This window comes from Barbus barbus (genome assembly GCF_936440315.1).
Source record: "Barbus barbus genome assembly, chromosome: 13".
Classification (NCBI taxonomy): domain Eukaryota; kingdom Metazoa; phylum Chordata; class Actinopteri; order Cypriniformes; family Cyprinidae; genus Barbus; species Barbus barbus.
Window position 1 is genome coordinate 7,038,408 of NC_136741.1, and position 25,435 is coordinate 7,063,842.

General features: G+C 36.8%; 1 protein-coding gene across 4 annotated transcripts in view; it reads right to left on the minus strand.

Annotated features, from left to right (window-relative positions):
* Window positions 1-25,435, minus strand: part of LOC306879589 (PTB domain-containing engulfment adapter protein 1-like) — a 46,434-nt gene that overhangs the window by 13,345 nt on the left and 7,654 nt on the right. For 2 of the 4 annotated variants that reach the window (XM_079432646.1, XM_079432644.1), the window contains exons 2-4: window positions 8,088-8,171; window positions 3,337-3,398; window positions 2,781-2,852 (exon numbers count right to left, since the gene is read on the minus strand). In XM_079432646.1, coding sequence (XP_079288772.1) covers window positions 2,781-2,852; window positions 3,337-3,398; window positions 8,088-8,171 — 218 coding nt within the window. Of the gene's footprint in view, window positions 1-2,780; window positions 2,853-3,336; window positions 3,399-8,087; window positions 8,172-20,154; window positions 20,219-25,435 lie in introns of all 4 variants that reach the window. The other 2 variants (XM_079432647.1, XM_079432645.1) reach the window with 2 other exon arrangements.

Below are 25,435 nucleotides of genomic sequence, written 5' to 3' on the forward strand. Positions count from 1 at the left end.
TCACAGCTTTATTTCAGTCTCATAAACAGTTTTAGTTATAAGCAGAGTCCTGTGTATTGACTGTTTGGTTCAGTTATTAAATAACAACACAGATGTTTCAAAATTATATTTGTTTTCTAAAGGAAATGTGAGTTTGCCAATGATAGGCGCAATGACACAACTTTTGATATTTTTGATCCTGGATATGGCCTAGGTTCCTGATTCAATGTAAGTCTATGAATTTTTTTTCATTGTTCAAGAGGTCAAAATCATAAGCAGATCAACTAAAAAATAATAGTATGCCAACTCTAAACAGATTAGTGTAGTATTTAGAATATTAATATCAGAAACAGTATTAAAGGGATAGTTCACTCAAAAATGAAAATACTGTCGTTAATTACTCACCCTCATGCTGTTCCAAACCCCTAAGACCTTTGTTCCTCTTCGGAACACAAATCTGAGAGCTTTCTGACCCTGCATATACAGCAAGGGTCTTACCACGTTCAAGGTCCAGAAACGTACCAAGAACATCAACAAAATAGTCCATGTGACATCAGTTGTTCAACCGTAACTTTATGAAGCTACAAGAATACTTTTTGTGTGCAAAAAACTAAAATAACATGGTATGATTCTTGCTGTCTATGGAAGGTTAGAAAGCTCTCGGATTTCATCAAAAATATCTTAATTTGTGCTAATTTGTAAAGACGAACGAAGGGGTTTGGAATGACATGAGGGTGAGTAATTAATAACAGAATTTTCATTTTTGGGTGAACTATCCCTTAAATCAGGGGTTCCCAAACACGTTCCTGGAGCCTCCTCAACACTGCACATTTTGCATGTCTCCTTTGTCTCACACACCCATTTCAGGTCTTGGAGTTGCTACTAATGAGCTGATGGGTTGAATCAGGTGTGATTGATAAAGGAGACATGCAAAATGTGCAGTGTTGAGGAGGCTCCAGGAATGTGTTTGGGAACCCCTGCCTTAAATGATGATTGAAAGCAAATGGTCATGTAATATATAACGATAAAATACAAAATATTTATTTACAATAATTAGATATGAATAAATTAACAATCACTATTCAATTATTAATCATTTCATTATTTTTTTGCAATTTAATAATGATATAAATTATTGTTTTATTGGATACCTGGACAATTTTCAATCTGGTTTCCGAGCACATCACAGCACTGAGACAGCACACATTAAGATAATAAATGATATTCGTTTTAATTCTGATTCTGGCAAAATATCAGTGCTGGTACTATTAGATCTTAGTGCTGCGTTTGACACCGTCGATCATAACATACTTCTAGAGAGACTGGAAAACTGGGTCGGGCTTTCTGGGATGGCACTCAAATGGTTCAGGTCATACTTAGAAGGGAGAGGTTATTATGTGAGTATAGGAGAGCATAAGTCTAAGTGGATGTCCATGACATGCGGAGTCCCACAAGGCTCAATTCTTGCACCGCTCTTGTTTAGCCTGTATATGCTCCCACTAAGTCAAATAATGAGAAAGAATCAAATTGCCTATCACAGCTATCCTGATGATACCCAGATTTACCTAGCCTTATCTCCAAATGACTACAGCCCCATTGACTCCCTCTGCCAATGCAATGATGAAATTAACAGTTGGATGTGCCAGAACTTTCTTCAGTTAAACAAGGAGAAAACTGAAGTCATTGCATTTGGAAACAAAGATGACGTTCTCAAGATGAATGCATACCTTGACTCTTGAGGTCAAACAACTAAAAATCAAGTCAGAAATCTTGGGGTGATTCTGGAGACAGACCTTAGTTTCAGTAGTCATGTCAAAGCAGTAACTAAATCAGCATACTATCATCTCAAAAACATTGCAAGAATTAGATGTTTTGTTTCCAGTCAAGACTTGGAGAAACTTGTTCATGCCTTTATCACAAGCAGAGTGGATTATTGTAATGGTCTCCTCACCGGCCTTCCCAAGAAGACAATTAGACAGCTGCAACTCATCCAGAATGCTGCTGCCAGGATTCTGACTAGAACCAGAAAATCTGAGCATATCACACCAGTCCTCAGGTCCTTACACTGGCTTCCAGTTACATTTAGGATTGATTTTTAAAGTACTTTTACTCATTTATAAATCACTCAATGGCTTAGATCCAAAATACATTGCAGATATGCTCACTGAATATAAACCTAACAAACCACTCAGATCATTAGGATCGAGTCAGTTAGTAATACCAAGGGTTCACACAAAACAAGGGGAGTCCGCTTTTAGCTTTTATCCCGTCCGCAGTTGGAACCAGCTTCCAGAAGAGATGAGATGTGCTAAATCATTAGCCACATTTAAATCCATACTCAAAACTCATCTGTTTAGCTGTGCATTTGTTGAATGAGCACTGTGCTACGTCTGAACTAATTGCACTGTATTTAATGTATAATAATTTTCTACTCTTTCTACTCTTTGTTTTAAATACATTTTTATATTATTTTTTAATTCCTTGTTTTTATTGTTGTGATTATAATTTTTTTAATGACTATTTCATTTCCTTTTATGTAAAGCACTTTGAGTTACCACTGTGTATGAAATGTGCTATATAAATAAACTTGCCTTGCCTTAGCTTTTGCCTTGTGTTATCTGGCACTCAAATAAAATTAAAATGCAGCTTGAGCCTGTTATATGTACTTTGGAAGTAAACTTGGCCTTTTAAAATGTCTGTATATTTACATTTAATTATCACAGCCGTTTCTGCCCCGTAAACAAGCTAGAAGAACCGTGAACACGTTTTATAGCCCATAAATGTGTCTGTGAACACACTACCTTCATCTTCCTGACGGCCACACGGACCATGTCTGTCCCTTTGGGCTGCTCCACCTCTGTGATTCCCAAGAACTACATGAACACACGGTAGACACAAACCACAAACTTTAAATAAAATATTAGTTTAGAAATATTTCAATATAATGTATTTTGTATGTAACGACTGGGCTGATAAGCATAGGTGTGTATATCATTTTGTACTGGTGGCCGGGGATAAAAACTGATGAAGGTCAGAGAAGGGAGATTCAGTGAGCTCGCATAACACTCCCTCCACACATACACACTCACTCTCAAGTGCATTTAGTACAATTCTAAACATCACTACATCCATCATAGCAACAGCTTCAGTGAAGCAGGCTATCTCTCACACACTTACGCACACACATCTCACACCAGTCAAAGAAATGGTGTGCACAGTGGTACGCAGTTTGCATTTGCTGTTTAGGACGGCCCACAGGGTGTCTGAGTGAGTGTATATGTCCCCCCACTGCGTAGTAAATATAGTAGAAGCAGAGAGAACCACAGGAACAAATAAGAAATATGTCTCAAACTCTACCTTTGCATTATACACAACATGACTTCTCACCAAGGCTTCAGGTGTATGCATGCTGGGTTTATCTGGATCAAAAAAGAGAGAAAAGGAAAAATAATTTAGGTGTAATGGCAGATGACGGACATTTTCCAGCAATCAATCAATCAATCTAAACTTGGAATTTTTCTAAATTAAAATTACAGTTACTGACTTAAAATTTGCCTGAACATGTCACAATTTAATGCAGGCTTTGTATTTATATTTAATATTTAATATGCTGCTCTATGTGATTAAAAAGTCAGTGTCTGTGTATCTTTTCTGTGCTGCATTGCTGTGCAAAGATGGCCTTAGTCATTGAATGTTTCATTTGTTCGATTTTTTTGTGGATGTCCCAAACTTTTTAATACACCACGGAGGCAGCATAAACATACTGTAATTACACAGGAATCACAATCACTGGAAACGTTAAAGTTGATTATTGATTCTCCTGCACAGCCGACATTGCATTTTTACCTCAGAGACCCCTTAAAATCTCTCAACATCAACATAGGTCTGATAGGTCCTCACCCATTTTAAGTGCTTTAAACACTAAACAATAAGCACACCAAAGACTCAAACACACAAAAAAAACTTTTCTATGTTTTTCTTTCTAAGCATTTTTGAATAAGGTGTATAATGTGAGGATAATAACACTGTCATGCAGTACTTGAGATCACAGCAATACACGGCATGAATAAATTAAACTGATTACTCTTGATTTAATTTATGCTGCTGTTGTTGCATTTGTTGTCACTTTCAATTACTTTTCACGTGGTGATTAATCAGACCTCATCTTTTAATTAAATGTGTTCTTGTGGTTGTCACTGTTCTTGTGGTTGGTGTGTTCAATTTTGAGGTCCATGCACATCTCGTTTAATTAGACCAGGGGTTTTTAAACTGTTCAGGGAGTTCAGGGACCCTCTGCGGCTGCAAGGGCGCACTAGGGGGTCCACAGAAAATGTTAGAAAAATTGTGTAGTAAATGATTACATTTCCAAAATTATTACAGATAATAAATGAAAGTTAAAAAGTACAATTTAACTCTTTCTAAACACTTATTCAGAAATCATTAGGTAACATGGATGTAACGATACACGTTTTTGTATGCCCATTTAGTAATGTCAATGACAGTATAATGCCGATGAGTGTCGTCTGAGGGCCCGAAGACCACGGGCATCCAACAAAGGTCTTCGGCCTTGTCCCTTACGCACAGAGATTTCTCCAGATTCTCTGAATCTTTTGATGATGTTATGCACTGTAGATGATTAGATTAGCAAAGCCTTTGCAATTTGATGTTGAGGAACGTTGTTTTTAAAGTATTCCACAATCTTTTTACACACTCTTTCACAGATTGGAGAGCCTCTTCCCATTTAGTGGATAAAAGTGTAAAATTTCTCCACTTAAACATTTGTTATGTTCTCTATGTTCTATTGTGAATAAAATATTGGCTCATGTGATTTGAAAGTCTTTTAGTTTTCATTTTATTCAAATTTAAAAACGTCCCAACATTTCCGGAATTCGGGTTGTAGATTGGACCAGACAATGAAATAAGGCGAGTTGGCATAGTTTTGTCATGTTTTGCTGTCACAAGTCCTCGCAAGTTCTAAGCCGCTTATTTATTACAGATTCCTCGAGGGGCCTTCTTGGCACTTCAGGAAGTTCTGTGAATGCCTATACTACTTTCAGGGTGGGACCCTGATCAGACAGCAGCATTTTTTTCCTAGTGGGCTGACTGATGTGTCGTGCTTTATATGCTGTGTAGGTGTTGATGAAGAGCTTCTCATTGTTAGTTTTTTCTCCCTTGTGCTGGAGGTGAAATTTTGGGTTGATGAATTGGGAAAAGGAGACCTCTATGGTCAGTGCACGCTGCTGTGATGTAGACCTGACTCAGCAGGGCACGGCTTTAAAAAAGTGAAGAGAAACTGAAAAAACAGTGGGAGAGAAAGAGAGGGAGACAGAATGAAAGATTAAGGGACGGAGAAGGAGACCAAGAGAGGCAGCGAGTAAAGAGAGATGGCCCTTAGAGTATAAGAACTGTGCTGCTGACAAAAACCTAATAATATAATGAAGCTGACAAGCCGTCCAATCCTGTGCCAAAGAGGAGACAGCTCTCTCACTGTTTATTTGACACCTTTATAACACAGGCTCTTCAGCATTCACCGCCACGCAGGTGTACACACACATACACACACTCACGCTTTAATCAGCTGAACTCTCCTACTGCACACCAATTAATGCTCGACACAGAGAGGACGAGCGCTCAGATATTCCCCGCTGCAGTAACGTCATGAGGACACTGGGAAAAACTCAACTGCTTATAGTTTGGGTGGCACAAATGTCTTCAAACAAAACTAGATTTGAACAGTTTCTCAAGAAAAAGTCAGTGCTTTCCTGTGCAAAACGTATTAGCACAGTTGACACTTTTCCTATTATGAGGGTTGGAAATAGTAAGGAATTAAACAATTTTTAAAATCATTCAGTTCCAGCATTTAAAAATGAAAAAGAAAAGGAAAAAGTTATTAGATCCCCAAAATTATGTGCCAACAGGGGACCACATATAGCAAAATATATAATTGGGGACCCCATAGAGTCAGAACACTGACTATTGAACTTTAACCAGGTGCAAAAACCACTATACAGCAAAAAACTACAGTACAACTTTTGTACTGCAAAACTATTAGGAGAACACTCCAGGCTCAGAAAATATGAGTCTCTATTTTAGAGAAAACTGCTGAGGCATGCGACCTCCAAAATTAATAACAGCAATCTACTAGGCAATTGCAATATTTTTAAATACTAAAGCAAGTTAGTGAAACCACAACAGTGCAATTAACGGATTCATGTAGCTCATTGGTCTTTGAATTCAAAAATAATAGAGGTGATGCAAAGGAGACAGGTCCATTTTTAGCTTTACTTTTATTTTACCCTTTGCTTTTCCCTGTACCTCGCTGAGTTATGAAAAGGTTACTGCACTGCAGGACATCTCTGTCCAGAGCTCAGGTCTAAAGGTCATTTTATTATGCTCCCACCGATTAGCTGTCAGTTTAAACACAAATAATCATAAAGGGTAAGCATTCAAAACAACTGGTGAAATGCAAGAGCACGGATGAAGTCACTTAACGTGCATTCAATTAGATGTTAAAATACAACCTGTTGGCAAAGTTATTACTCTGCCAGGCTTATTTATATTGTGAACATTATTTTAAATTCAACCTTTAACTAAAGAATAGCAAAAATCAGCTTTTTCGCCTAAATATATGTCATCCTTATAGTAGCCTGTTCCACGAAGCTAGTTTCTGGTCAGCCAAATCTGATTTGAGAATTTTAGAGGGTTTTTGGTTAGTCGGGGATAGTTAAAGCAGTTTAAAACAGCTAAGAGCTTTCTGCAAGGACTTCTGGAAATCCCAAATTAGTTTAGGTTATTATAATTGATTTACATCAATTTACATACAAAGCTTACAGACAAAAAAATTATAATATATTTTTATATTTTTACATTTTATATTACAAGGCATGGATTACCTAATTCAATTCTCATTCAGAAACTCCTGATTCAGTTACATTCTGATTTGATTTAAAAATCAATACATTTTATTAATATTTGTAGTAATCAGAATATATCATTTAATAATGCACTCTAGCACATTCTGGGTTCGTTTTTACAATGGTTTTTAGAATTGCAATATTCAAACTTAACATTTTGTTCTAGATTATGAGTCAAAATGTAGTGTTTCGACTGAACTGCAGTGCACTTTTTCATGTAAACATGGATAAATTCTTTAACAGTTCCTCATTTCATCATTCAAATTCATACAGTATTTCTATTTATGCTTAAAATCTTTATTAGTCCTTCTAAACTGTTTACACACAGTAAATTGTCCCTCGGTGACTATAAAGGTCAATGAATGTGAGGTCTCACATAATGTCTAGTTCGTTAAGCAGTATTATCATTTTCTGTAAAAGAGAATCGTGTGCAAGAGTGTCTGTTTGGACTTAACGATCATTTCAGGCAATGAGTGAATCCCAATCGAGAGCTATGAAATATTCAGTGCAACCTACTACAGCAGTGTCTGTGGCTGGAGATAAACTTGGCAAATGTGGGCTGTGACCACGCCAGCAAGTCCAGAGGCTCCTCTGTCACCGCCATTAATAAAACATTAGCCTAGAAGGCACACTTTCTGTGGGAAGTAGCCTCACCTGTGTCACCTATGAATTCAGGTCCGTCCGTGGTGTTCAAATTAAGTAAAATGTGTGTGTAGCAGAGGTTTGGAGTTGGGAACGAAGAGAAGCAATGAGTGCCAGGAACGAAGCTTTGAAATCCCGATGTGTGGGCGTGAAACTTAAGTGTGCGTCCCATTTTAGCAAGCTTTAAGGCAGGCCTGGAAGTCATTACTTCCCAAAGAAAATGTGTTGAAACTAAATTCTCTGAGGTTCTTCTAGGTGAAGTAGTTGTATTTACAGGGAAATAAAACCTCTAGGAACTGTGTCCCTTATGGTGCAGCTAAAAAAAACGTAGTTAGCTATCAAATGCAAAAACATTTAGCCAACATGTTCTTCAATGACTTTGGTTTCAGGTAAATTTAATGTAACTGAATTCTGTCACTCAGAACAAGTTTATATATAAACAGTCTGTAACACAAGCAGACTGCACAAATGAACATTCGTCTTCATCAGTCAGTCAGGCTTGTTGGCATATTGGCAGCTGACATTGCAGGAACATCAACTCTATTCCCTTACCCTTCCTCCTGTTAAATGCCCTGTTCATTCTGCAGAGCTTGAGAAATGCTTGTAAGGTGAGGACGGACTCCAACGAGAAGCCACCTGAAGAAAAAGCACAGAGAAACAGTTTACTTCTAGCTTATCTGTGGCTTGTGGTTTATGTCTCCAGCATTTGCATCCGTAATGAAACTCAACGGAGGGCACAGTTTTAGTGTGACTGCAGCTTTACACTGAGCAAGTACACACAAAAATAGCCAAACAACTGACCCTTCGCAAAGACCCGACCCCTCTTAGTAACTGTCGCTATGTCCAACAAACCATGGCGCTCTCACGGCACACATCATGTTCTCACACAGCGAAAAATACATTGCAGAACAAAGAGGAAATTGACATTAGGCATGAAACAAAGTCTCAGCTTTCAAATTTTGTTATTTTGTAAGAAATTCAAACAATAAATATGATCCTCATGATCATCTCTTCCACTTTACTAAATAGCACAAAACAAACATGAATGAACATCAGAAGGTATCTTGTTTCAGCAAACGGAAAGATGTCAATACATAATACTTTTCAAATTCAAGTCCACTGATGTTTGTTGGTCGGACAAAATGGCAAACTCTGCATTATGATTGGTCAGATCGCATGTCAATCAAACTCCCTGCGAAAAGCCAATTACCAATATAAAAGTTACACAAATGGAGAACCTATTGCCCCTCGGTAACTATGGCAGAACTATGCCCTGTGGAGGTTGTAGATTCAAGCCAGGGTAGGTCGAATCAGCAAGTACTGATTTACTGAGATTACAAACCTGCAATTTCCTTTGCACCCTTAAGCAAGACACTTAACCCCAGGGAGAGTTTGCTACAGCTAGAATCTCCTGCCAATTAGTGCAGTATATGTCACTTACGCTTTGAGTGCTGGATGACAATCCTGCGCAAAGCTGACTAAAAATATTTTATACCTGCTTAAAAGTACATCCTGGTATAGTTTGCTCAGAGTGTTGAAACAGGATTTCAGAATATAGCTACCCTTAGTCAAACAGGTGACGTCAATTCCTACTTTTGCTGTGAAGTGTTCGGTTGATGTTGAATCGATGAGTGAGATGACACAGAAGTACACAAGATCAAAGCCTCAAAGAAACGGTGGAGGCTGAGGTTGTCAAAAACGCTGAACCAAACACATTCAATATCAAAAAGGAAAATTCCTTAGGGCCGATCCTTTTGCATTAGAACAAATACACCTCAGAGACCCCACACAACTGACGTACCGTCTAATCTCACCATGCAAAACATATTGTCTTTTTTCTTTTAACCCTGTAAAGCCTGACATATAAAATAAAATTGAGAAAAATAAATTTTTCGGAAATGGGACAGCTTATTAAACCTTTAGACAATATATATACTGTATTGTCTATTGACAATACACACACACACACACACACACACACACACATACATATAAATATATATTATATATGTGTGTATATGTATATGTAAAATGCTTTGCATATTTGTTTTTGTTTTCAGTTTCATATTTAATAAATCAGGCTTTTAATGGCTAATAAATAAATATACCTATAAGTACACCTCAATTTTATTCAGATGTAAAAATCGATTTGTTGCAGAAGCTGATATTTATATGGCCAAAAAGTAAAATGAAACTTTGACAGCTTGTAATGTGAAACAATGAGAACTTTATAACAGTGTAGCAGACTACTGACATAAATAATATAAATATAATTATAATTTATTAATATAAATAATTTAACTTTGTCTCTGAATAATGTCTCAGTAAGATGATATTTAAGTGCTTAGTTTTATAATCAAAGCTCATTACATATAATGCAATGTGATAAATTACAACTGAGAGATGTACAAATAAACATTCCTCAAAAACCTGATTTATCATTTAATTCTCATATTTTACATTTGAGTTGCTAAAATTCAGTAAGTTCACAGCAAAAAAAAGATGTACCATGACCCGAAGGGGACATTTTTTTTCAATTACTCTAAAAAAAAGTTGCTAAAATGTATAAAATATCAATCCGATGACAGAAGGCATGTATTAGATTGTGTACAACAGGTTTTTCCACAATGTTTTGATCATGTTGATCATTTAGAGGCCTTAGATATTTGCCTATCAAATATGATACAGAAGGCTTTGTAGGAATAAGGTTGAATACGGCAAAGACAGCAATGCAATCATCAGATTCAGTGCCATCTCTACTAAAGGCTTTCAGCATTTCAGTTGATTTGATTTGATGCAAAGCTTCCAGAACATTCTGATGGTTCTGTGCCACGTTTGGCTCGATCGCTCAATGACAGGAGCAGGAGTCAAGTGGCTTCTATGAAGCCCTGAACAACAGGGAAACACATCACTTCCTTTTATCAGAGTCAAAGCTTTGCTCTCTGTCTGAACTGCAGCGCAAAAGACCCTTAGCTCAAAATACTTCATCTTGCGCCAACACTTCAGCCCGTCAATCAAGAATCGTCCTCTGAGACGGGAATGGAAGAATGAGAAAATATCGGAAATAGACTGTGCAGAAGAGAGAGGGCCAATTTGACAGCTTGTGTTCAGGAAAGTTGCTAAGTCTGGTAGTTGCTGAGTTTTCCTGCTTGAAGTGCTGCTTAATCTTTCAGTTCTGACAGTCTTCCATTTAGGGTGTATGCGAAAAATTATGTGATCTTAGAAAAAATTTTAAGGAAGAGCAACATGTTAAAAATATGCATGAAGTGATACACATTAAAGAGGCCACTCATGCATTTAAGGAAGGATTAGTTTAATTAGACACAAGGATTTATTACTCTTAACTGAGCATGACAGCCTGTGTCTTAAAATGGCACATATAATCTCACAACTTTGACATGAGGCAGCATGGACGTGATGCATGGAGACCTTTCCAAGTTTAGAGGTTTAAAGGCAACACATTACTAACATAACTCTAAAACTAGGTGATGCACATTTTACATGGTCTTAACACAGAATGGCACATATTGGCACACAGAATGGCACATAGGTATTTATGTCACGAATGTAATGCAAATGTTCAAATGAATGCGGAAAGGTGAACAGAAATGAGATATAAATTCTCTCCGCTTGCAGCGTGTCTGTCAGGAAAGTAAGAAAACATAAATAAACAGTTAGACCAATTCATACATCATGAATATCATTTCAGTGATTTAGTGCGACTACGTTCACATCAGAAACTAACCATACCAGAGTTTGCATGAACATTACCTCAGACAACCCTTTTTAAGCAAACTCAGGTAGGCTACAGTTTGCGGGTGCGTTCACATTATCCAGACAAACTTGGTTGTACACCACAAGTGTGAAAGTTTCCTTAGTTATTTTATGTCTAGAGAAAATTCTTCAGAACTCGTTTTATATTTTAGATACATTTTATATAAACTTGTAAGATCTATCTCTCTAAATCAGGGCTGTCTTGTTCCTGGAGGGTTTAGCTCCAGCTCTAATTTAACACACCTGAACCAGCTAATCAAGGTCTTCAGGCAGAGACCCTTTAAAGCAAGCCTCCAAGGTTAGCAAAAAAATGAAAAATGAAAAAAGGCATAACACCGCAGTAAATTAAATAAATCTCATAAATCTCTAATTTTTGATCATATGAAATCTGGGCACACTTGATAAAATCAATCATTGTTGAGATCCAAAACTCTAGCAGATATGCTGATATGAGAGAGAAAATAGTCTCTTTTTTTTTTACAATAGAAAATTCTGAGAAACAGGAAATATTATTGTAAATTAAAAAAAAATAAGAATTTGTGTACTAGCTACATCAACTGCATAAAAACATTTAATGTGACAGCTAGAAAAAATCATTTTCTTTAAAATAAATGGTAATTTATATACTGTTACTAGAAAATAGAGATATTGTAATTAAAATTATGAGGTCAAAATATAATATGCATTGGTGAATCATTCACAATAAAATAAATAAGATGCATTTTATCAAATAAATTGGGTCAATTTTGCTTTCATGCCAAATTTAAATGTTAGGATGAATGTTTGAAAAGCTGTGAGCTACACACAAACAATGGAACTTATTCACCATTAAAGATTATTCAGTCCATTCACCACAGTAATTTTAGCAGGTGTAGCCTACCAGACTAACAAAAGAGATATATAAAATGATTCAGGAGAAACCCATTTCTTCAACTAAGGAGAATTAGCATTCTTTACAAGGCCTTACCATTGAACCCTATTAAAATGTACTTTTACATCAGACATTGAGTGTCTCAGCCAAGTGTTATGCTAGCTTTTTGACAAATTGGAAATATGTGTTATCAGTGAAGGATAAGGCTTTAAGATGATTTTATATATTTAAATAAAAACCACGATCTGACAAATGTAAAATAATGGGTCTAATTATATTCCTTATGCAGAGACAGCTCAGTGGCCTGAAACTGAAAAACACTCTTGACAATGTCATTTAAAGTTGAGGTGTAAAACGAGAAATGGGTAACGGGGAGCACAGGAAGCAATCTCATTCCAATCATCTTCCATTTCAGGATACACATCAAATCACTTTTAGCTGCAGATTTAAATGGGGCTGGAAATAATTGTAGCGATTCCAAAGGACCAAAGTGAAATGGTGTGCACACATACATGCACATGCCACTAACTGACAGGGATCAGATCATGACCGGGAGAGCCTGATGCCTTGAATCTTCATGAAGTTTTAATGGGGTGCACTTGTTCAATCTTTTCATACATTATATGCTGCTTATTTGTAATGTCTGCAGGGATGATATGCTTGCAAATGGATGACGGCTTGTATTTGACAGAAGCTAAATCACTATTAACTTGAAACACCCCTGGCAAACCCATTGTGATGACAATGACATACAGTTCTGTCTTAAAGATGCTCTATTTTTTGCTGGTTCTTCTTTGTCCCAATGATATATGGGCATTTTCCACTCTTTTACAGTCTGATGGATCCTTTCCATCACGCTGTCTGGGCCTTCATTGTTACGAGTCTTTAGCATGTACATTGTGTTTGATATTTTTTTCTACTCTATTCTTCTAAAAGCACGGTATAAAGTAAATGCTTCTTCTCATTATTTTTTATTAATAATAAAACATTGACTTTGCCTGTTGGCTACTTTCCAGAGTAAGTTAAGCAAAGCCAAAGATGCATTTTGACAAGGTTTTGAGTAAAAAAAAAAAAGACCAGATATGAGTATATGAATAACCTTATAAAACTAAAATGTAAAAATCTATTATTTATCATGGTAGGTTTTCTCCTTCAAGACAGAGGACACGCTATTTTTTCTGCATTGCCTCATAAACGCATGATCTGCAGTTCTATTAAGCAAAAAAGGACATTGCTATCAATCAGTTACGCATATATTCTTACAGTGACAGATCCACTACATGCTTCTAGAGAACCAGTACTAAAATAAAAAAAAGTGAGGGGTTGTCCAGAGTATCTCGAGGAAGGTCAGGTCATCACTCAAGAAAAATTTTCACATAGCAGATAGACATGAAAAAAATCAATGCAGGCTCTCCAATCCATCTTGAATCCATATTTTAGATGCTGCTGCAGTCTGTACAAGGCTTTTTAAAGTGAAAGTGACATGACATACGGCCAAGTATGGTGACCCATACTCGGAATTCGTGCTCTGCATTTAACCCATCCAAAGTGCACACACACAGCAGTGAACACACACACACCGTGAACACACACCCGGAGCAGTGGGCAGCCATTTATGCTGCAGCACCCGGGGAGCAGTCGGGGGTTCGGTGCCTTGCTCAAGGGAACCTCTGTCGTGGTATTGAGGGTGGAGAGAGCGCTGTACATTCACTCCCCCCACCTACAATCCCTGCCGGCCCGAGACTCGAACCCGCAACCTTTGGATTACGAGTCCGACTCTCTAACCATTAGGCTATGACTTCCCAAGAAGCTTAACCAAGATTTTTCTGGATTTTTCAGCTTCTCCACAAAGACAATCCCAGTTAATGAGTTTCCCCATTTACATTTTCTTGGTAAACAGCAGCATTGCTGGTCAATCCGCATTTAAATTCACATAAAACATCCTAAACTCGAATGGAAAATGTCTGGCACTGCAGCTAGGTTACTGCATAAATTCATTTACATAGTTTTATCCAAACCAGACATCCTAAATTACCTATTTAATAGAAAAAGACAAACACAATCCATGAGTTGTATGCCTGATAAAGAAAAAAGAAGTCTATAACCATCTGTGTGTATGCATAGTGCTCCAACATTCAGCTTCTGCTACCAACTATTAATAAATCAGGAAAAGGAGTTTTACATTACAGATATGGAGACCAAAAGGGACGTGCTGCTCCATGAAGCATATAATCTCATTATCAGGACTGTTAAGAAAGCCAATTAGAGTGTAAATCAGCAGACGGGATAATTCAGAGTTGAATATGCAGCAAGATGTCCTGCTGTATTGGCAGAAACACAGAGAAGGTAATCTCAAACGGTCTTAACGAAATGCAAACTCTTTGTACAGACAAAAACTTTTCAGGGTGCAGTTCATCCTTGTAGTTTGCATTGCACTTCTATACATATTTGCAATATACAAAAGGTTGAAATTTGCCTTTGGACCTGGCATGCAGAATATCAAGAATTTTTCATTTGAAGGAAAAGAAATGATTGGGAAGGTAGCAAACATGGCTTATATTCAGAAAGTGACACTTTACTGTAGTCCTAATGAATTGATCAGTGGGACAGTGGATCTACTGTGTATCAATGAGCCATACTGGCACGTTTCTAGGGTCCAAGTGTATAATCGAACACACACCAAGAGGCACGTCAGTGTTGTTCAGGTCTCATGGGCAGTGCCTACACTTGACAAGACAAAGCACTCTGGAATAAAGAAGTAGGTTCATAAATCTTAGCTGGTGACTTAGAGCATGTGTTAAATCCGTTTTGATAATTTTCCTCTAATCTTCATGGCTGTTTCTGCGTGATAAGGACTTTCCCTGGTGAAATGCTGCAACTTCTCCAGTCACTTAAAATATGCCCATATTTTACTGTCAGGCATTGATTTCTGAGGGCCCGTTTCCTCTTCTCTATATGCAGCGGTAACACAGCTCAAGGACAGACTAAAGCAATTTCAGTCATTTGGCTTGTTTTTCATCAAATAAATTTGAATGAGCAAGAGGCAGCAGGAGAAAGCAAAAGCAAACTGATGAATCTGATGTTCAAGTGGTCCCGTCAAAGTTGATTGAGCTAAACACCCCAGCTGAATGAATAACTGCTGGTTTTTATTAAGCAAAGGAACATCAAATAACGAGATGAGGTTCTCTAAGGGAAACACATTTCCTGCAAGTAAACAATGGGTGTATCGGACTTTCCATTGACTATAGACATTCTACAATTGTTCTTTGCAATACATTATCAATAAAATAAAGGATGCTTAAATAAAAACAACCCGGGCAGGAATACAGATGCAAAGATACAGGACTGATATAAGTATGCAAAATACAAGTTTACCATTAGGAGTCTACAGGGCAGTAAAAGTTTTACATTGGGATTCTGAATTTGCAGGGCAGATAGTTAGTGATTTTATTTTTTTAGATATCAGACATTTGAACAGCATTGCATTGTGTGGTAATTTATTCCCAACCGAATCAACATCTTTGAGTTTACATGGAGGATTTTGGCCCAGGGCTGCTGTCAAATCACTTGACACTGAAATTAATGCAAAAGTGCAAAGTTTTGTGAGTAACCGCCTGTAAATATGGGCATGAATTCCCTAGATTAACATTATTGGAACTCTATTATACAGGAGTACCAAACCTGTGAACACTGATATCCATTGTAATGTTTTTTGGGGTAAAGGAGTTGCATTATCATCCAGCATTTTCTATTGTAAACCACAATACAATTCTTATATAGAATATGATTAACACTTACAAGAAGATTTACAACCATATTTAGCTGTTGTGTGTATTTGTCATTGCCTGTATGAAAAACCTCCCTCATCCTCCATTTCATCACGAAGGAGCCATGCAAATATATATATTTTTTAGAGTTCCACCGAGAAACAATTATATTCTGAATAGTGATTATACCAGTGTAATATTGTCTCTTTACCAAGGGAGGGAATCAATAATAGAGCATGTCCAAGCTGCTTTCAACAGCAGTTTTCTGAAAATCCATTTAAATGCACATATAAGATCATTTTCAGGATTGTTGATATTCTGAACTATTTCTCTTGCCACAAGATACAGTTATTCTATGATAAATAATCTAGATTGAGGTGCATATTAAAAACTTTTCCTAAAAAACATGGTAGAGCTCACAGAACTGCATTTCTAGAGCAGAACACTAAACCGAGCATATAATCCCTCAAGATATATTGTCCCTGTACAAAAGCCAGTGTTGCCAAAAGTGTTTAGCATAAGAACTAAAATGCTGTAAAAATCTACTATTAAAAATCACATATTGTTTGTGACTAAATTAAAGAATAATTGAATTATATCATTTTCATGCACCATATATAAGGTATATTAACCACTGGCTCAACAGACACAAAAGGATAGTTTACCTAAAAATCTTTTAGTCACTCATGTCAACCAGTGTCGTTCCAAACTTATAAGATTTGCATCTCAGAATACAGGTTTGTTGTACAGGTTTGTAACAATATGCGGTTAAGTAAATAATGACAGAATTTCAATTATTTGGTGAACGTTCCCTTTAACAAATCAAAATAATCATTGTCCAAATTTGTATTAAGAGCTTTCAAGGTAGACTAAAGGCAGCGAGAATTATGAATCGATTCATTTAAACTGCCTGTTTGGACCGATTCACAGAAATGAATCAAAATCGAACATCATTTTTGCTACTGATGCATTTAAAAAAGACACTTTTAAAAATCTCTTTCTTAACAAACTTGCTGTCACGGTACACACAGCAGCGGAGGAACGAGGAACACGGAGACGAGGATAAGCTCAAAATAACAGTCTTTAATATAACAAGGCCGGGCAAGACAAGGCAGGGCAAGACACACAGGAACACCGGGAGTAACGAGTAGACCAGATGAAATCTAACAGAACAGACAGGACTTAAATACAAGAGATAATCACAGATAATAACTAAAATTATAACAGCTGGATGGAATTAACTAATAATCACACTCAATAAGGACAGGAAACAAACCAAATAAGGACACAAGAGGGAAACACATGACACGACACAGGACTGACACTTGCGAGATAAGACAGGACTATGTTGTGCTTTTAAAGTAAAAGTGCATTAAAATCATTGTGATATTCAAAATGTATCTGACTGTGAATATACTGTATCATGAATATCTAGTCCTAGAGTGCACTTAACTAAATAGGTTTTCTCATTCTGTAACAAGATGAAGAGAAAGGGTCTTTCTTTTCATTGGTTTGTATTTTTAGTCAGTCATATTCAAAGCACCATTTGATGAGGTGAAGGACAGAAACGAAAACATGGTTAATGAGCATGTTTTTCCAAAGAACGGTTAAAACATGCCATGCTAGAATGTGACTGAGGACTAGAAACAAGCAAAAGCAGCAACAAATGTCTCTGTGCATGCTGCCACGATCCCCTTAGCAACAATACCAACATAACATCAAAAAAAGCAAATGGTGATAATTCATAATTTAGCATCCTGAATAATTAAAGGCTCCTAAAATAAACCCAGACAGCAGATAAAAGGTGGTCTGTAAAGGTCATGCTAATACCTGGCACATCATCTCAGCTATGTAAATAACCAGCACAAAGGGTAAAGTACAGCACAGGTCTGCATGCAGCTTCAGTTTTTTGTTGATATTGAGCAAATTCACAAAACGGGAATAAGTTTAAATTCAGATAAGGCTGATTGCCTGTCACATCACTCTAGTTTACAATTTAATTGTAATGTTAAGTTATTTAACAACTTAAGCTACCCTTTAGCTTTAACTAGAAAACCACCAAGGATGTGACATCTTTTGAGATTTAAAAACTTTTTTTGAAATTGCCCACAAATTATTTTTGCCAAAAAGAAGAGAGAGTGATAATATAGTCAAATATTAATGCAGATATGCAATACATTCAAAAGGTACTTTTCTTATTTTACGCTGCTTTTATCAAATGCGACCCTGGGGGCGTATTACAGAAAGTTTCTTATCTTAGGTCTTAACTTAAGATATGATATGTTAAATTAGGATTTTTCGCAAATTACAGAAGCAAATCTTAACTTGATTTGGGATTCTTATCCTATCTTACAAAATAGTATCTTATCTCTAGTAAGGAAATCTTAAATGGCATAATCAAGCTCGACAATCCACTCTCAGGTCTGTTACCAAGCAACCAACACTGCGCAAGCTGCTGATGAGGGAAACAAAAGCTACTTCACTTTCAAAATCGCCTTTTGCAAAAAAAACGTAAGGCATTATTCACTTTCACTACAACCAGTAATGCTCCGTGACACTGTTGTTGGTCTCTATAATGCTGGCTGCAGTTCCTGTGCTAACTCTAATATGTTGTGCGGCAGTCTGTAATTGCTTATAAGTGTTTTGTCATCAAAATATAACATCTTCAGGGTCCTCCAAGAGTCTTTCTACCATTAAACATCCTCGTTTTTCATTTTCAACTATTAATAAATATAATATCATTGTCAGAAGCACAGTTGTAAGCGTTTTTTTCCGTTAGCTTTCAAATAATTTTGAAGTTACGACAGCTGTGGGGTTGTCCTAAAGTTAAGAGAGTTTTTAGGTTTTTTTTGTCAAGTTAGGAGGTTTCTGTAATACCCCTTTCCTATCTGTAGTTAAGATAAGATAACGCACTTAAGAAATGCTGTTCTGTAATAGCTTTGGTCTTAACTGAAATTACCATGGTTACCAAACAGATAAGATAAGATTTTAAAGTTAGGATCTTTCTGTAATACGCCCCCAGGGTCACAAATTTAAACTGGCTATCTATGGCTTACTATGGCACAGCCTCATCAAGTAATAATCATGCAATAAAGAAAATGCTAAGCAAAGGTTAGTAACAGTCACAGTATAAGTTCCAATTCCAAACATGATCTATTCTAAATAACTATTAATTCTTTTCTCCTTTCAACTTTGCGCCACTTTTTCAAAAGTTGAAGAACAAGTGCTTTCACAGTGGAAACTGACCAACAGAAATTAGTCTTACATTCAGCAGATAAACCTGCCCATTAAACTTAAACTTTTTAATCCACTATAAAGCACAATAAAGACACAACATTACTCTATGTAAAATACTTTATATACTGTATGTATTGTAGCGTGAACCTACTGATAAATACTGAATTTTATTTAAAATAAAATTCCAAGTAGGTGGTTCTCAAATTAATTGGTGAATCCTTTTTTATAGTAAATGAATCATCTGAATGAACTGATTCAGTAAAACAAATTCACAATACTTCATATGGATACAAAAGTCTGCAAGTGTGTTTGCAAACATGCAACGTGTAGCCATGACCTGTTTTGTAAGGGTTGAAAATGAGCAGTGCCAACTGTTGTTATGATTTTCTGGAGGGGCTGGGTTTTGGGGGGAGTGGAAACTAATAGGTTTAAAATTATATCCATCCATCTTAGTTTGTGCAGCGCACCTATTCACGTCAACCCAACGGCCACTTCATAAACGATCTTAATGCATCATGTACCTTTTTAATCATGTTTTCATGAACGATGCTGGTTTGATTTTGCACTTAATGAGGGTTACTGCATAATTCATATAATTCAAAGCGGACATCATTACTTAAATAGTGTGCAAGATATTCTGTCCAACCAATGCATTTTTGTCCACATAAAAGGTGCATCGCTGGGTAAGAAACAAAGGCAGGCTGTGAAGTCAATGCCAAATAGAGACCAGAGCATTTGCCAGCCACATAAAGGGCTGTCTAATGCACAAGCACACACACATAAACAATTTCTGCACAGATAAAGCAGGGGAGAGGACATAATGACAATGAACCAAGCCAGCTCAAGCGCTTCACAGCTCACATCAAAAGCAACAGCGTTTTTTCAGATGCTCCCATAAAGCCTCTGCTTTAGTGCTGCCTAATGCAGATATACCCAGGGCAAGCATTTGTTTGTGGGGTAAGTATGTCACCAGTAAATTAGAATGTCTTCCAGAATCCAAACCAGATCCTCTTTGGCCCCAATTCAGGGAAGACCTGGAGGGAAGACAAGAAAGCTGTGCAGTCAACAAAAACCAAACACAACAACCAAGCTTCTGTGTGAAAAACCGCCTGTACCTAACAAACAGTGTACCACATAGACTTTAGATTATCAATACGGACAATAAAACCCTGTGATTAACCTAACTGGGGAGTCTTGATAGGCAATGGTGAATGGACCATCTAAACAGAGGGCGGTGATATATTTATGACTCTTTTTCTCTAGAGCAGGTCTGTTACAGGAGAGATAAGACCCCTCTTCCCTGCACAGGTAATACAAAACACCTGTAAAGTCACCCTGTGGGCCGTTCAATGCATTGGGGTTGAATAAAAATTGAGGGTTACGATATATCTAAGTCATTATTGACTAAACGCACCAGTGGTTACATAAACAAAGGCAGCAAGCACTGGAATGTACAGACTAGAATGTGCTTTTGTATGTGCAAATATACTTAGATTATTAGTTAGTCTGCAGAGTTCACAGCGCTTCATTGGTGCTTGGTGGTGGTGTGGTGTAGTGGTTAAACGTGTGAATTGGTAACTCTAGGTTCAAACAGGTGATCAGAGAATGCAAAAGAAGATGTTGGATAAACAAACAGTTTTGTTTACTATTGACTTACATTATATGGACAAAGTGACATTTCTCATCTTATATGTTCTGCAGAAGAAATAAAATCAAGTTTGGAATTACATGAATATTAGTAATGATGACAGAATTATCTGTCATCAGAATGTCAGGTCTGTTTAATATATAATTTTAACTATACATTTAACAGCACTAAGGAAGAAATGTAAGAAAACTGCGCCAGTTGTATTTTTAAATTTCAAGTGTCAAATTTAAGCATCATAATAACAAATACCATAGTTGTATAGAAAACCATGCATCTGTTCTTTTACATGTATACAGGCTAATCTTTGATTATGGGTGGAAAACTTGTTTGATCCAGATAGAATAACGTGACTGAGAGCTGAAAAGTGCACATTATGCAGATCATTTTACCTGCCATCTAAAGGAAACCATTATATTTTCATAATAGTCTATCGTATGATGTATGCACTGCACAGCTGGTTCTTTATCTCCACATATTCCCCATAATATCACATTGACTGTGCACTCTGTCTTCTTTTCCCTGCTTTTTCATTTCACATTTACTGTTCACCTCACAGCATTCTGTCTCTCTCTCTCTGCTTCTTTCTCTCAAAGCATAATAAGATAACACTCTGGCTGAATATTGATTACTCATATAATGGAAACACAAACTACTCCAGAGAAATATGAATGGAACAGGGGAAATCCCAAAAGAGGTGCAACTTGCTGCACTGGTTCGGGATTTACATCTCAATCTCATACACTGACAGACAAACTCCTGAATTAGAAAATTAGAAATGTATGAAAACAGCTACACATTTCATTACAAATCCTAAACAATGCATTATTAATGAATTCAACACAGAAGTTGAACACATTGCAGCTCATAACTCTTATTTGAATTGCCTTGAACTTGAACGGAATGTCAACAGTCAAAACATAGTGATAGGCTCACCTGGACTGAACCCTGGCTTGTATATCACTGGACCATGCTGCCTGCAAACCTACAGCCTTCAATCAGACAGAAGAGTAAACGTCTGAGTTAACCTTAAAGGGACCTTGCCAACAGCCCACAGTCTATTAACTGACTAATACTGATACATATTACACAAAAAAGCACTTCCAAAATCATTAGATCTAATCTGATTGACTGGCATTATGCAACTTGTCAAGGTATCAAGGTGTGCAGGGTTTTAAAGGTCTAGTTCACCCAAAAATTTAACTTTTCCTTAGTGAAGTGACTCGAACCCGCAACCTTTGGATTACAAGTCCGACTCTCTAACCTTTAGGCCACGACTTCCCCGTCTTAATTACTCATGTCATTCTAAAACCATATGATTATGTTTTTTCTGCAGGACACAAAAGCAGATAGTTTAAAGAAAGTTTATATGGTTGGTTTTTTAGTACTGACAAAGCACATTTTTGTATGTTCCACAAAAGAAATAAAGTCATTTGGAATGACATGAAGTGAATAAGTCTCATCGTCCCTTTATAGTAGTCTCATCGATTTCAGATGTACCAGCCCCTAAACTAAATTAAGTTTTTTGACGCTTTACATGCTGGTCAGATGGGCTCTTTCTGACAGAGTGGATGATTCTTGGACAGAAGAAGCATTTAAGGATTGAATGTGGAGAGCGGCTATCATCAAATCTCATATTCTTTTAAAGAGGTTTGGCTTAATCAAAAAAGGTCAATTTGGCCAAACACTTCAAAAGCATTGTTGAAAACAGACTAGCAATAGTAAACTGTTCACACAAACATTTAGTTTTAGCCAGACAACACACACACACACAAACACATTCAGCAAAGCCCTCAATCAATAATGCGTTGCTCCATATCACAAGTGATAACCTTGAGATGTCAAATTCTATTTGCTTTACAACAAACAGTATGTAATAATTCCTCCATCAATATTTGAAAATTTGTGACATCTGGGGGCAATAACACAGATTAAATTAAGTAGCTGGCATAGTTTCCCCTTATGGAACAAATACAGTCATTTCAAATGTTAAATGGAGAGCAGCTGCACAGCAGTTCCTCTACATAAAGCATTTGGAATTGAACCAAACAAGCAAACACGAGTAATACCCTACTGTACTCAAAGGAAAAATTGACCCAGTAAAGACATGTGATAATTGCCTCAACAACAGCAATGCAAAATATCTGCCATGAGACCTGAAATGCTGTGAGAGGGATTTTAGTTTTGCTAATCTAAGCCTCATTCCACTTCTCTTTATCCCCAGAGTTATGCTTCCTGTTTTCTCCTAGAGAGGAAACCGTGCAATGAGTGCATTCTGAAGGAGGCTATGGGCGTCTCCAAGAGCAAAATAGACTTTCCTGGCAAAGTGTACAATGTTATTTGGACCGCACCCAGAGGAACACTCCCAGGAAGTCTCAGGGTGAACACCTTAAAGGACTCCCTGAATCTCTTCCTGCATACATTCTTAAGCAACAATACCATATGTATTTCATCTCACACAGCTTCTCCTCCAAAGTACCTCTAATTTTTCAAAAACTCATCATGTTAGCTCTTTGTCAGACTGTGGATATTTGAACAACTTTATACTGCATCTACACCGACCTGGATTTAGTTTGACTGTAAATTCTCAAACTTCCTCCTGTAGGGAAGGTCATTTTTGATGGACTATTTTTAGAACTCTGCGGCTTTGTTCAGACAATGGAATGCTTTGATGCAGATCCATTTAGTTTTTGGTAGTGCAAACGGAAAATCAACAACAACAACAAATCATTGCACAATATTGCCTAGGCTAGATGTGTCCAAATTAGGACCGTCAACAATTATTGTGATAACCAAGTAACTGGTCAATTATTTTGACCATTAATCAAATAATCAGGTAATGCTTACTATAAAAATGAATAAATATAAAAAATAAGAGCTGCACAATTAGTCATTAAAAGATCGCAATCTCGATTCAAACACCAACACAATCTTATTTCTAAATGACAATGATTCATCTGTCTACTAAACCTTTGACAAAGTCATAGGCTACCAGAACATTCAAATCTGTGTTTGCGCTGCCGCTGAGAAAAAGAGAGCAGTTATAGCGTTTAGGCAGGAAATAGCTTCACAAACTGTCTGTTCAACCAATCATTAATTTTATCACAGAATTACGGGGGGGGTAAAATTTATAGTTTGGATATAGACACTGATGTCTATGGTAGCGATCAAAATGGAGCAGTTCATCTTTTGAAAGTAGTGTGTGCTTCAAATACAGTTAGTTGATTACCACTCGTTGGCAACAAGTGACTTTTAAAAATGTATTTGTCATTGAATCATACATTCAAAAGATTCATTCAAAGACGCTGATTCTTTTTTATCAATCGTTTTTTTTTCATCAATTAATCGTGACAGCCCTAGTCCAAATATACTTATTTTTGCCCACTTTTTCCTTATATAGTGAACTATGTGATGTTCACTGTTGCGAATGAGTTACTGTGTAAACATAAATATGTGTAAAACACTGCCTGCTCATGTTCTTTCATGCACCTCATGAGTTCAGCAATGCAGTAAGCTGTCATGATATACAAGGCCAGGGGCAAATTCCCAGTCTTCCTCCTCTTTCCAAACTGACAGTTGTATGAAAAATAAATCTATTGCTGTTGTTACTAGCAACCCATGTACATACACCAGTTATTGACTGAACAAACAGATGCAAAATGACAGAGCAGACAGTGAATACATAAATATCAGATTTGAAAAACAAAAAGATTTGTGTATAGTGTGTGTGTAGCTGTGTAGTGTCAAAAATACACTTTTGTTTTCATTGTCCCTAATGCTTTTAGAGCTAATCTAACACATCACCATCAGAAAGACCATTTTAGTCCCAATGCTTAGAGCTGCTATATTGATATCTTCTCAATCTATCCTAATGCTATATTAACAAAGCTTTGAATGAGGAGAAACATTTCTGCCAATTTATTGAGGGGACAATTAGTTCATTAACACAAACAGACAAAATAAATGTTTTCTTCAAGATTAAGGTCATAGCATTCTTAAAAATAACACAGCTGCATAATATACAATGCTTATTCAGGTAACATTTAGGCATCAGAAGGCCAATGCAACAATTTCATGAGGGTTCATGAGTGTCAGAATGCTTTATTAGCACTGAAGAGAATAGCAGTATATAAATCATGTATATTTTGTTGTGACCATGAGCACCAGGCTTTAATAACTAACTTTCACATAGTCTGTGACAGAATTATAGAGCTATAATGACAGCCTTGTGATAGAACTGGGGACATTTCTGGAAAACAATCACAATATTATAAATCTACTGCTGAAAAAAACAACAACAACAACAGTAAATTCATGGTGGGGCATAACACAACCTCCTGAAGAATAAATGCATAAAATCATCCAGCCCACATCAGCTGTTCACTCCAGTGTGATCGGTCATGGGTTCGGTCACAGGAAACAGCAAACTGAAGATGGAAAATGACTGATGCAGGTCCTTCAGACCACTTAAGGCACAATGGGATGCAATGAAATCTGTCTCTTTTCCCTCATTCAGATGTGTGAATCACATCAAAATGACTTTTTCATACAAGTAATTAAACTAATCCTCACAGCATCTCTGTGTCTTCAGCTAAACGATCATAAC